This window comes from Natator depressus, chromosome 9, assembly GCF_965152275.1.
Source record: "Natator depressus isolate rNatDep1 chromosome 9, rNatDep2.hap1, whole genome shotgun sequence".
NCBI classification, from domain to species: Eukaryota; Metazoa; Chordata; order Testudines; family Cheloniidae; genus Natator; species Natator depressus.
The window spans coordinates 52,942,246-52,955,252 of record NC_134242.1 but is presented as its reverse complement, the minus strand read 5'-3'; the positions used below and the strand labels follow the sequence as shown (position 1 = coordinate 52,955,252).

Below are 13,007 nucleotides of genomic sequence, written 5' to 3'. Positions count from 1 at the left end.
GATGAGCAGTGGCTGCAAAACTTTTGAAGGCGGAAGGCCACTTTCCAGGAATGTTGTGCAGAGCTTTCCCCAACCCTGAAGCACAGCAATACTAAAATGAGACCTGCTCTGACAGTGGAGAGGCAAGTAGCGATTGCTCTGTGGAAGCTTGCAATGCCAAACGGCTACTGGTCAGTGGGGAATCAATTTGGAGTTGGTAGATTCACCATGGGAATTATTGTGATCCACGTTTGCAGGGCTATTAATAGACTTCTCCTAAGAAGGGTAGTGACTCTGGGCAACATGCAGGACATAGTGGATGGTTTTGCCACAATGGGGTTCCCTAACTCCGGTGGGGCTAGAGAGGAAACACATATCCCTATCTTGGCATGAGGCCACCTTGCCAAAGAGTACATACATCGAAAAGGTACTTCTCAATGGTGTTGCAAGTGCTGGTGGATCACAGGGGGCATTTCATCGACTTCAACTGGGATGGTCAGGAAAGATGCATGACACATGCATCTTTAGGAACATAGGTCTGTTCAGAAAGCTGCAAGCAGGGACTTTCTTTCCAGATCACAGAATAACCACTGATGATTTTGAAATGCCAGTAGTGATCCTGGAGACCCAGCCTACCCCTTGCTCCCATGGCTTATGAAGCTGTACACCAGCCACCTGGACAGCAGTAAGGAGTGGTTCAACAATAGGCTGAGCAACTGCAGAACAGTGGTGGAATGTGCCTTTAATAAGAAGAGCCCAGTGAGGAGCTCTGTGTCTCCAGGAGGCTTTGAAAACACATTTCAGTAATGAGCCACAGTAATGTGCGCTGCTTATCTGTGTTGTGCCTTCCCATACCATCCACGCCGTTGCATTAATTTCCCTGTGCCTCCCCTCCTCCCGCAAGGACCCCATTTTTGGAATAAATAAAGAGTATTTCATTCTCCAAATGTTGACTTTTATGGCACAAACATAAAGGAACAGAAAAATAATTTAATCTTGGGCAAGCGGTGGGATAAAATTGGGAGGGAAGAAACCAAGTCAGCTTGCTTGTGAAAGCACAGAAGTCTTGACCCTGAAAGGTCTTTGAATGGCTACTTTTTGTTCTTAGTACCCTTCCCTGGTGTTAAGTAGAAGAGATACTGCACCTTCCCTCTCCCAGTCCCCCAACTCCTGGAAAGTTTTGGGGGAGGGAGATTGGGAATAGGGCAAAGTTTGCAGGCTGTTCTACAGGGGCTGCAGAGGGAATCTAGCCTTGAAACTCAAGCAGATGCCTCAACATGTCCTTCATAATCCACAGCATCTCATCCTGTGGGGCACACTTATGCTCCTGGGATGTTCTCCTGCTCTCCATGTCCAGTTTTTCAGACAATGAAATCCTTCAGGCTCTGAGCTCCGTGTCAGCTGTCCCAGAGGCGTTATTATCTCACTGAACATGTCATTACACATTCTCTTTTTCTGTCTTCTAATCTGCGAAAGCCTCTCTGCCAGTGTGGAGGATGCGCTGAAAGCCAAGCTTTCCACTGTAAGGCAAGCAAAGCACAAGGCAACCATTGTCAGTGCATACCCGGGGTCTGGTACAAGGTTGCTATTTAAAAATCCCTCCTTTTATTACACTCAAGTGCAAGCCAGAACATACTCAGAATCTCTAGCTAGTCAATGAAACAGTTTGCTGTTCCAGCCATGGTGAGTATGGCCCAGCAGGATGAATGATGGGCCTTGTGCTGCACCTTTGTGGGAAACCTGCATCAGGAGCACAGGTGGACAATGCCCCTTCCCCTTAGCAACACAGACATTGCTTTGAGACCAGAGACCAGCCTTAAGCCTCCCAAATTGCTACCTGTCTGAGGCGATACCGGGGAGGGGGATGGCCATGAGAGAACACAGAAAGCCCACTCCCCCTTTCCTTAACACTGCTGGTAGCAGCTGCCCTGGGTTTGCAGATTCTGAGGTCAACACCGATCCCTGCCCCAAACCAGAGGCATGTTAGGGACACCATGGTTGAGGGACCTGGAAATCACCATGGGCAGGGAATCACATGCTTTATTGTTTGCGGTACGAGCACTTGTAAGAAAAACTTCCACTGTCTCCTCTAGGTGACCCTATGTGATATCAGTCTCCTGAGGGTAACAGAGGCAGCAAGGGAGCAGATGTTGCAAGCACCTGGGTTCAGACCTGGTCCTTATGCTGCTATGCTGTGTACCACAATGGTACCAGCAGGTTAATACTAGAGTGGTGTGGGAAAGTGTCCTACCGTGGTGGAAGAAATAAGGCAGCCTTTCCCAGAAACCTGCTGCAAAGGATTACAGAGTACTTCCATAAAAGTTTCCTGGGGATCTCCATAGAGGATTCCTGGGCCGTCCCTGTGCACATAAACAGTCTTTTCCAGGGGGGCACCTTCTGCATAGCTGGAGTGGCCACTGGGAAGCAAATTCCCACTGCACCTAATTTTTTCTTCAGATTAAACATAAAATATAAAAACATGCAACCCCTACAGTTTGATTGGAATTGCATACTCACCAGAGGTTCCTTCCCTGGCATCACACCTGGCCACCATGCTGTCCTGCGACTGGCTGAACTGCTCCGGCGTTAAAAATAGCTCTTGGCTCTCAGGGAGTATGGTCCCTCACTCGCCTGTCTCCCATTCTCCTCCTCCTCATCCAGAATGTCCTCCTTGTTGTTGTCTGAGGTGGCCCGGGACTCAGACTCCCGGGAGGTATCCACGCTGGGTTTGGGGGGTAGTGATGGGGTCGCTGCCAAGAATCACATGCAGCTTATTGTAGAAGCAGCATGTCTGTAGTGCAGAACCAGAATGACTGTTCGCTTCCCTTGTCTTCTGGTATGCCTCCCTTGTCTTCTGGTTCTTTGATTTTCATGCAAAACTACTGTATGTCCCTGCTGTAGCCCTTCTCCCACATGCCCTGCACGATCTTTCCATAGATGTCTACATTTCTTCAGCTGGATCGGAGCCATGTCTGCACAAACTCTTCTCCCCACAGACCAATAAGGTCCACCACCTCCTGTGTACTGAAGGCTGGAGTGCCATGATCAGCCCAGCTGGGCTGGCAAACTCTCCACGCTGATCAACAGGAAGTGGGAATTCAAAAGTTCCCAGGGCTTTAACAGTGGAAGGGCTGTTTCCTGTGGACCTGGCTGCTGTGCAGCAGAGTTGAAAACAATCTCTGGAGTGGTCACAGCGGAGCTTTGTGGAACACCTCCTGGCGGCCAATTCAATTGACTTACACAATGCTGCATCTACACTGCCTCTCTGTTGACCCATCAATATAGAATTAAGTGCTGTGCTTCTCACAGAGGAGGAGTAATTAAGTCGACATTACAGGCGAGTTAGGTTGGTGGAAAGGACCTGGTAGTGTAGACACATACATTTTTAGGTAGGCATAAGGCAGCTTCCATTGACCCAAGTCTGTAGTGTACACCAGGCCTTAATGCTTATGACTGATGGGAAAGAGAAAAGAAGAAGGGAAAGTGAGTGGAGAGAGGGAAACAGAGGATGGCCTCAAGAAAGAGTGAAAGTATGCAAGGAGAAAAAGAGACAATGGAACAAAAAGAAAGATGGGAGAGAGATGGGCACATGGGGTGTCTGGAGTCCCTGCTCCCCAAAGGAACAGCCAGAAAACCAGGAAAGCAATGCTGGCCAGAAGCTGACCTTTTTTTGCCCAGGAGAATCATAGAATCATAGGGTTAGGAGGGACCACCAAGGTCATCTAGTCTAACTCCCTGCCGAGATGCAGGATTTGTTGTATCTAAACCATCCAAGAGAGATGATTTGCATGCTATGCCTCTGTTAATGCAACCTAAAGTGGCATTTGCTTTTTTTTTTTTTTTTTTTGCAACAGCATCGCATTGCTGACTTACGTTGAGGTTGTGATCCACCACAACTCCCAGATCCTTCCCAGCAGTGCTTAGTTCCCCCATTCTGTATTTGTGCATTTGGTTTTTCTTCCCTAAGTGTAGCATTTTACATCTGTCTTTGCTGAATTTCATTTTGTTGTCTATAGCCCAGTTCTCCAGTTTATCAAGATTCCTCTGATTTTAGCTGCATCCTCCAAATTATTGGCAACCCCTCTAGCTTTGTGTCATCCGCAAACTTGATCAGTATGCTCTGTATACCTACATCCAAGTCATTAATGAATATGTTAAACAACACCGGACTCAGAACAGATCCCTGTGGAACCCCACTTGAGACCTCCCTCCAATCTGACATCATTCCACTAATAGTTACTCTTGCTTTGTGGTTGTTGAATGTATTTGTGTGAGGGCCCAGAGAAGGCCAGATAATGATCTAACTAGACTGGGCTTCACTCTTTTCTGGGAATCACTAGCCTGTTTTAAATATCCCCTTTGGGGTAAATTGTGCATTATTACTGTTTTTTAAAGGACGATGTTATTGCTCATGTGTAGGGCCCTACCAAATTCATAGCCATGAAAAATGAATCACGGACCATGAAATCAGAGCTCCCCTGGGAAATCTAGCTATTGGAGGAGAGGAGGATGGAGGGGGATGGAGGTGGAGGTGGGGCAGAGCGCCTCAGCTGGGCGGCTCCTACCATGCATTGGGCTCCAGCTGCTAGTGTCAGCCGGGCTGGGGAGGGATGGGACTTCCTCTTTCCCTGTATGACTGTCCTTGGGGGGAGATCAGACCCACTTCCAGGTACCTTCCCTGGGTGCAGGAAGCTTCAGCTGGCTCTGAAGCCAGTGCAGCCAGGAGAGGTACCTGGAGGTGGATCTGATCTCCCATCCCACACCCTCCCGGCCAAGAGTAGCTGTGCAGGGGAAGAGGAAGTCCTCCTGTCCCTCCCAGCCTGGCTAGGAGTCCCTGGCTGGGGTGCTTCCAGCAGCACAGGGAGATCAGACCCACCTCCGGGAACCTCCCTTGGCTGCAGGAAGCTCCGCGGCTGCTGCCTTCAGAGCCCAGCTCTGCAGGCAGCACTGAAGTGAGAGTGGCAATCCCGCCACCTCCCTACAACAGCTTTGTGACCCCTCATGACCCTGCTTTGGGTTGGGATCTCCACCATTACCACACAGTGAAATTTCAGGTGTAAACATCTGAAAATGTGAAACTGACTAATTTTAAAACCATATGACTGTGAAATTGACAAAAATGAGCCCTGACTTTGGTAGGGACCTATTCATGTGCTAAAGCTCAGCAGGTTTCCTTAAAACACCAAAGTGGATCATCTGAATTCCAGACTTGGCTTCTTGTTGTCTGGGTTGTCATGGATTGGGGCAGGCTTTGCCAGAAGAAAGGGTTCCACTCAGCTTTCAGCAAGTTAACACCTGTTACTGTTGGATGATTTAGGGTTCTTCCTATCCTCGGCTGGTGTAAACCATCCTTGCTCTATTGACATCAGCGGGGCTATGCTGATTCACACCAGGTGAAAATCTGGCCCTAGATAGCTTTCAACATGCACACAAAAATATGCTTCATAACAATCCCCTCATAACAATCCCCTTAAAGGATTTGAATATATGACTAACACAGTGGTTCTCAAACTATTGTACTGGTGACCCCTTTCACATAACAAGCCTCTGAGTGCGATCCCCCTTATAAATTAAAAACACTTGTTTATATATTTAACACCATTATAAATGCTGGAGGCAAAGCGGGGTTTGGGGTGAAGGCTGACAGCTCATGACCCCCCATGTAATAACCTCGTGACCCCCTGAGGGGTCCTGACCCCCAGTTTGGGAACCCCTGGACTAACACAACTAAATCCCCACATGATGCTTTGGAAATGTCCCTTTTGGGAGCTGGCATAAACTATCGACTTTCCTCCCCCGCCCCCCACAATAGAGTGATAAAGTCACACTGCATCACCACCTCCTTTCCCATTTGTTCCTGGTAGAGATAGGTTCTGGCTCTGGCATCTGAAGCTCTGTAATGTGAGGTGACGTTTGGATCTAGGTGTTCAGTTTGAAGCCATTTCCCTAGTACAGCTGTAGAGATCTCAAAACAATTCTACAGAGCATACAATTCATAGCCAGAATGGGTGAGTTGCATAAAGTTATAATTACATGGGTTTTGTCAGTTGGAACAAACTTAACATTATTAAATTAGTTAATTGTGTCTAAATATCCTTTTTTATATATTTGTGTGGCCTGACTCGTTTGTCTCTTGTGATTGTTGAAATTTCTTTAATAGTAAATGAGAAAACTTTATAATCCCAGAAAGACAGGCGGGGAGCTCACATAAAAATATTATAAAGTGCTGAAACAAAGACAACTCTATTGTTTGAAAATCGATGGTCTCTGAACAGGATGACAGAGACTTATTTCACCCCCTAAAAGTTATTGCTGTAATGGAAGGTCCCACATGCTATCTGCCTTGCTCTGAAGATGAAGTGTCTAAGCACAGGGCAATATCTTTTATGGATGAGAAGTCCTGGGGAAATTGGTATGTCCCAGCTGTGAGTGTTAGGACGTGTCAGGGCTTTGCCAGAACATTGCAGGGGGACTGACGTTATAATCACTTAAAGCTGGTTATTTCGCCCATTCACATTGGAACTTTGGTAGCTGTTTCACCACATTTTAGGTCTGAGCCAAAGCCCAAAGTCAATGGAAAGAGTCCCACTCACTTCAACGGACTTTGGATGTGGACTTTTATCTAGAATGGTTTGGAGCACAGGAAATGCACTTACCAGGAGAATGACCACCCTGCATTGCTAGGGTGCACATTGTAAACCCATATGGATGTGGATGATGGGTATAATTTGTGACACTAAAAGCTTAGGGTGGGATTTTCAAAGATGATCAGCATTAACCTAATTCTGCTGCCCTTGAAGTCAGTGGTAAAACTCTCATTGACTTAACGGGAGCAGAATCAGGCCAGTGCTGAGTGCTTTTGAATAACTGTAAGGCTAGAATTTTCAAAGAGGGACTAGGAGAGTTGGGCAACAGGAGATGGGCAACTAACTTTCTTAGACTTCTTTGAAAATCCCACCCAAAATCCATAATTTGTGAGTTGAGCACCCTACGTAGATACAGCAAGTACCATTCCAAGTAAGCGGAGCGCCAGCATTTGTCCCAGAAAGTGCTGAGAATACGAATGTGAATAAAATATATTAGACTTTCACAGGAACCAGATAAGCTGTATTTGTTTATTTCACAAAATACACCCAATTATGTATTCTGGGGTGCATGTGTATTTGACCATTGGTTACACAGCAAGAGAAAAAAATAATTCCTCAAAATTGAGCAATCGCTAACTTTCACTCCCCACACAAGAACCTGGGAAAAGAAATGGGCATCATGCCCTAAAGGACAAACATGGACTTAGTCAGACCAGTGCAGTGCAGAGATTAAGATTTTCCAATAAGAACATTTAGTACCCAGACAATTACATCTAGGGCTGTTAGCTGGCGTACCCTAATGACCTCAGAACCAGAGAACTTTCCAGTGAAATGCAATAATCTAACCTAGAAGTCACTTAGGCAGAGATCACGGTGGTGACATCCAGATACGAGAGAAAAAGCTCACAAAAATCTGGCCTGGCATAAGTGAGAAAAAGGGGTTTGAGGGCACCAATGGCACCAGTGATTCCAGGAGGAAACAGGGATCCAAAAGCACTTCTGTGAACTGCTTTGGAACAGAGAGAAGAGACCCCCCTCACTGATGCAGATGGAACCACACCTCCACCCCACTTATTACTTATCCTCAAGATCCTTACCCAACCCATTCTGGGACAGATTTTCAGAAGGGCTCAACTCACAACATGCTGAACTCTCTTGAAAAATCAGAACATATGGAACCTATGCCTGTCCAGATTAAACATCCAAATCTTGCCCAGCAATTGGGTTAGACTGAAAATCCGTGTCATCCACAACCCATAAGAACAGGACAGAGCTGCATGACATCACAACATAGAGGTGATACTATTACCCAAGTCATTTCAGTACCTTCCTCAGCAGCTCCACATATACATTGAACAGGAGGGTTTTATAGGACCTTGTGTAAGCTAAATACCCCATACAAGACATCTAGCAATCACTCCAAACCAACCTCTAGGTGGAGAGCGGGAGTCAGATGGCCAGACTGCTAGAGATACGGCATATTTATGTGAGCGGCGGCCTAATCACCCATATGCGAAGGAAGCTGGCAACCTGCCTTCCCACAGGGAAGTGATAACAATCTTAATGGGCCAAATTAAATTTATAGAGAATGAATGAATGCACTAGAAGGAAAAAGGAAATAAAATGTTTAGGATGAAAGAAGGAAAGAGAAGTATTTATCTGGGTGTCTGACCAGTGCTATCTAACTAGCTACTGTCTAAGGCACTTCTACACCACCTCTCACCATGCCTAGCTAACTGTTGGCCTCTATATACCACTGTGCACTGAATTCGTGCCAGGACCTGCATTGCAATGTTACTTGAGTTTCTCCAGTTGGAGCTTCCCATTTCAGGAGCCATACGAGTAATAAGGAACAGCCTTGATGGAATTCTTGGAGAGAACGTTCTGTGCATGTGCAGCAGCCACCTTGTTAATTAAACACCTCTGAGGTTTTACATTTTTCCTTTCCAGACTTGACTCTGCCCCATGCCAAAGACCAACCACCTGCCAAATTTTAGGTTTAAATCACAGCTGTTCCTGAGTCATGAGTAGCTGAGTTATAACTTGAAAACAGCCAAATTGAGGCCAGCCCAGCAATATAGTGCTACCGCTACCCAAAACCATGCAGGGAATGCAAGTTCAAAGTCAGTCCTTTGCTTCAGGGGCTGGGAGCACTGGGGAGCATACTCCATTCTTGGGGCTGTTGATGGCTGTCTCTCCTCTTAGCAATGGCCAGAAGGAGCTGAGAGTGTTTGGTGAACAGAGGCACTGATTCACATTAACACTGCTGCAGGAGTGGAAGGGGACCGTTTACACGTTCCCTGTTCAGGGGCTGCAGGGTCTAGTGCATCACTGGTGCAGAGCTCAAGACTGCCCGTAGTCCTGATTCAGCGGGGTGCTTCAGTATATGCCTAACTTTAAGTGCCTTGCTGAGTCAGGGTCTTAAGTTGTGCCCCTGTTTCAATGTCTCTGTTGCAGGAGCATGGAATTGCCGGGGCTCAGGTTTGCCCCAGAGATGCCCCCCGCTCCCCTCGCCCACACTTGGAGCCCTCCTTCCTCTAACCTGCCCCCACTCTGACACCGCTGAACCTTCCGCCCTCCCCAGAACTCTGCATGCATCTGTAGCTGCTGCAGAGATGGCACAGAGCAAGCAGAACTGACTCTGTGTTTGGGCAGAGGGGCCTATGCATCTGTGGCATTCTCCAGGGGATTCATACCTGTCCTACAGCCCCTTTTGCACCAGTCTAGTTGGATCTATGGGCCCTCCTGGGAACCAGGAGTGCAGGGGAAAGAACAAAAAACCTACAATTCAGGGGCTACACCACAGTTGTAAGCCAGATCCCAGCCCAGAGTGAATGACGAAATCTGAGTTAGGAATGCCTGAAAACAGGGATTTCTCATGGAAAATGCTGACAGATCCCTAATTATGGTGGCACTACTCCAGCGCTGCTATAATAAAACCTACCAGCATTTGGTAATGCTCTATTTTAGTCCCAGGTGATGAGAAGGATTCAGTAATGTTTTAACAAATACCCATGAAACAAATTGGGGGTTGCACCTTCATGTAACAAGACATTACATATTGCTCCCAGCAGCACTTCTGAGGTCTTGGCATGACGTTCATTTCAGTTAAAACCATGGGAGTAGCCTGCCTCCACTGCAGATAGGCACCAAGATGTAGGTCAGGTTCTCTTCCCAGCAGTGATTAAAGCGGGAGAACCATGTTCTAGCTTTAGCGGTTTCTCTCTCCCCCTTACGTCTCCGCTAAGACTATCCCCTTCGGAGGATTAGAGTGTTCCAGGTCACAGTGGCCTCTAATGAAGAGTCCCACTAGCTGCCATCCTCTAAAGCTGTGTGCAAACTATACTTCTTTCCCTGAAATGGCCACACCCCTCTGTAGCAAAAGGTGGGAGCACCAGTGTAGACAGGGCTAAGGCCACCCCTGAAATTTGAAACTGTCACGCTTGTCAGGGCAAAACACCAGGGCCCAACTGAGCCCACCTGAGCCCTGACTACAATGGCATTCCCACCATTGCTGTCACAGCTGGGTGTGGCAGCCACGGGGAATTTTAGGGACACGAAAGTAGTGCAGATGAGGTCCAAATGTCCTGCTGCTGGCTGCTTCCCCTGCTGGCTCCCAGCTTTCCCACTGTGACCCTGAAATCCTGCAGCACCCCTGCTGGTGGGAGGCAGTACTGTAAGTGGTGAGGCAGAGACAGAGGTGGAGCACCAGGGCAGATGGCCCAGTCCCGGTAGGAAGCATCTGCCCTTTAAAAGTGAGAGGAGAGGTGAGGGTAAGAGGAGAGGGAAGAAAGGGGTGTCTGGAGCAGTACTCTACTCCCCAGACAACAATTCTAGTCCCACAGTCCCTTAGACTCCTGCTCCTCCCAAATCTCTGTTTACCCCGACGGTAGGAGTCTCTGGCAGGCAGACCCAGCAATCAGCTCATCTGGCACTTGTAGGCTTTGCTAAGGCAACACAGAGATAGGGCCCAGAGCTGCTTCACAGAGAGAAATGCCTCCAACCTCAGTCTCCCAGCCGAGCCCATTCGCGTGCATCTCAGGCAATTACCTCATGCAGGCTGGAGATGAAGCCGGAAGAGAGACTGGAGAGCCCAAAGCGCTTCTCAATGGTGGTCAGGCTGCTCTTGAAGTTAGCACTGTAAAGAAGCTGGAATAACTGGAGAAGGCCATGGCAAATCACAAACACCTGTGAGCAAAACAACATGACATTACAGTTAGTAACTGAGCGACGCCCCTACAGATCCAAGAGCCACACCCCATGCTGGCATGTAACCAAGTCAACAGTCATGGCCACATCTGCTTTACAACCATCATACACAGCATGTGTAAAACTAACAATCAGCTGGGTCCAGGAGTCACCCTCACAACCTCATCAGTCAGAGGCCTTCATTTAGGAGTGATTTCATTATTAATTTGTTTGTGCATGGGCACAATTCCCCAGCATGTTATCTGCTCTCAAGGCCCCGTCTCTGCTACAGCTGACCGAGGAGACCAGGATGGAGCTCAGCTTCTGGATCCATTCGTCTTGCTTCTGGCTTGTTGGCACAGTGACATGAGGTCCATTCTCACGCTGGCCTGACTCCCCCAAAGGCAAGCATCCCCCTCTGCAGCACTCCCAGCTTACAGACTCAGAGACGAGCTATGGGCAGAGCAGCACCAAGAATTATACGGGTTTCAGAGTAGCAGCCGTGTTAGTCTGTATTCGCAAAAAGAAAAGGAGTACCTGTGGCACCTTAGAGACTAACCAATTTATTTGAGCATGAGCTTCCGTGAGCTACATCCGATGAAGTGAGCTGTAGCTCACGAAAGCTCATGCTGAAATAAATTGGTTAGTCTCTAAGGTGCCACAAGAACTATACAGACCTCCTGCCCCGTGCAGGCTGAATGCCTTCAATGAGGGATTGCGGGAGGATGGTAAGAGCTGGTAAAGTGTGTCCTGAAACCTAGCTAAATATTCCTGTGCCGCCCAACAACTCCAAGAGAGTCACTCATCAGTTCTTTGCCATCTATAACAAGACAAAACTAAAGCTCCATGTTATCTTCGTGGGTTTCCCTAGAGTTCTGTGTTCTCTGCTCCCTGCCGGCTAGCAGAATATACCCTAGGCACACTGACTCCCTAGCTAAAGGGATCTGTCATCCTTCTTCCCTTGCGCCAATGCATCCAGAGCCTTACCCATGTCTCACCACCGCATATCTGACATCTTTTGCTCCCCAATGGACCTCACAGCTGCAGAGGTGCTTTGAAGGAGTCACTGTGGTGGCTAACACCGAGGTTTCTAGGGTGCAGCTGAGGCCCAAAGCCAGCGAGACACAGCTGAGCAAAACTGGGGACACCATTACGGAGAAAGGAACTGCAGCAGGAGCAGCAGGCATGCCACAGCCAGAGGAGAGTGGTTCAGCACTGGCCTGCTGCAGGGTGACTTGTCGCCAAGCCTCTGTACTGCACTGGCACCCACTTGTGTAACCCTATGTACCGTCTCTCTCCCACACGCTTTTGTTTTCTTTGTAGCTGACTAGCTGAGCAACGAAATCAGAGCTGCTCGGGTAGTGGCGGCATCGTACAATGGGTAGGGCTGGCCTGGGATCCTGAAAGCCTGTCTGCTATTCCTAGCTCTGCCACTGACATGCTGTGTGCCCTTGGGCAAGTCTTTCCATGCCCATTTAAGCTGTAAAATCTGGGGCCAGGGACTGTGTCTTATTCTGTGGCTGTGCAGTGCTCAGCACAATGGGGCCCTGAGCTCTGCTGGTGGTGCTAAAATACTAATAATAGTGATTATGATTTTTAATAAAAAGTAAATTCAGAATTAGACTCAGGAACCTATACATTTTGTTTTGACCAGTTTAGGAGCTAGGAATCCCTCAGTCAGCTCTTTGCTTAGTAAGTTTCACCCAAGTGTACTCTTCCATGGCAAGGCTGATGGGGGAGCCATTAGTGAAAAAGCCATAGCAGGGGCTAGATCAGGCTTGTGGTAAGTATGAGTGGCTCACTCCCTATGTGGAGGCTGCAGGATGGGAAGGCTTACTCCTTCATACGGTGGGTGATGTGGTACAAGCTGAAATGGAATCTTCCACTATTGTGAGTGTGAGAAATTCTGCTGTGGGCCCCCTTCCCAGGATATCTGTGTGCTAGAACAAGCCGGACTTTTAACTCTGCCTGGAATTCTGGACTTTAACACTCTATGCAAGCAGTTGCTGGGCAGTCCTGGCCTGATAAATGGTTTACTGCCTCGACTGCAGCTGCTTTACAGACCTCCTGTGACTTTTGCAGCTAAACCTGCTTCCTTGCTGCACCACCAGAACCCTGGAGTAGGAAAACGCATGGCAGGGGACTCTGGTTCTTTAGCAGCAGGCTGGCTATAGATGCTTACGAAGATGGAAAGGTCTCCTGAAAGGACTGCATGCATTATTCCTTCTTAATTAATTCATTAATGTTTGTGCA

The 13,007-nt window shown here is 47.9% G+C and overlaps 1 protein-coding gene across 1 annotated transcript in view; it reads right to left on the bottom strand.

Annotated features, from left to right (window-relative positions):
- SLCO2A1 (solute carrier organic anion transporter family member 2A1) overlaps nucleotides 1-13,007 on the bottom strand; it is an 87,409-nt gene that overhangs the window by 48,141 nt on the left and 26,261 nt on the right. Inside the window, exon 2 of the mRNA XM_074964178.1 lies at nucleotides 10,617-10,754. Within this exon, the coding sequence (XP_074820279.1) occupies nucleotides 10,617-10,754 (138 nt within the window). The remainder of the gene's footprint in view (nucleotides 1-10,616; nucleotides 10,755-13,007) is intronic.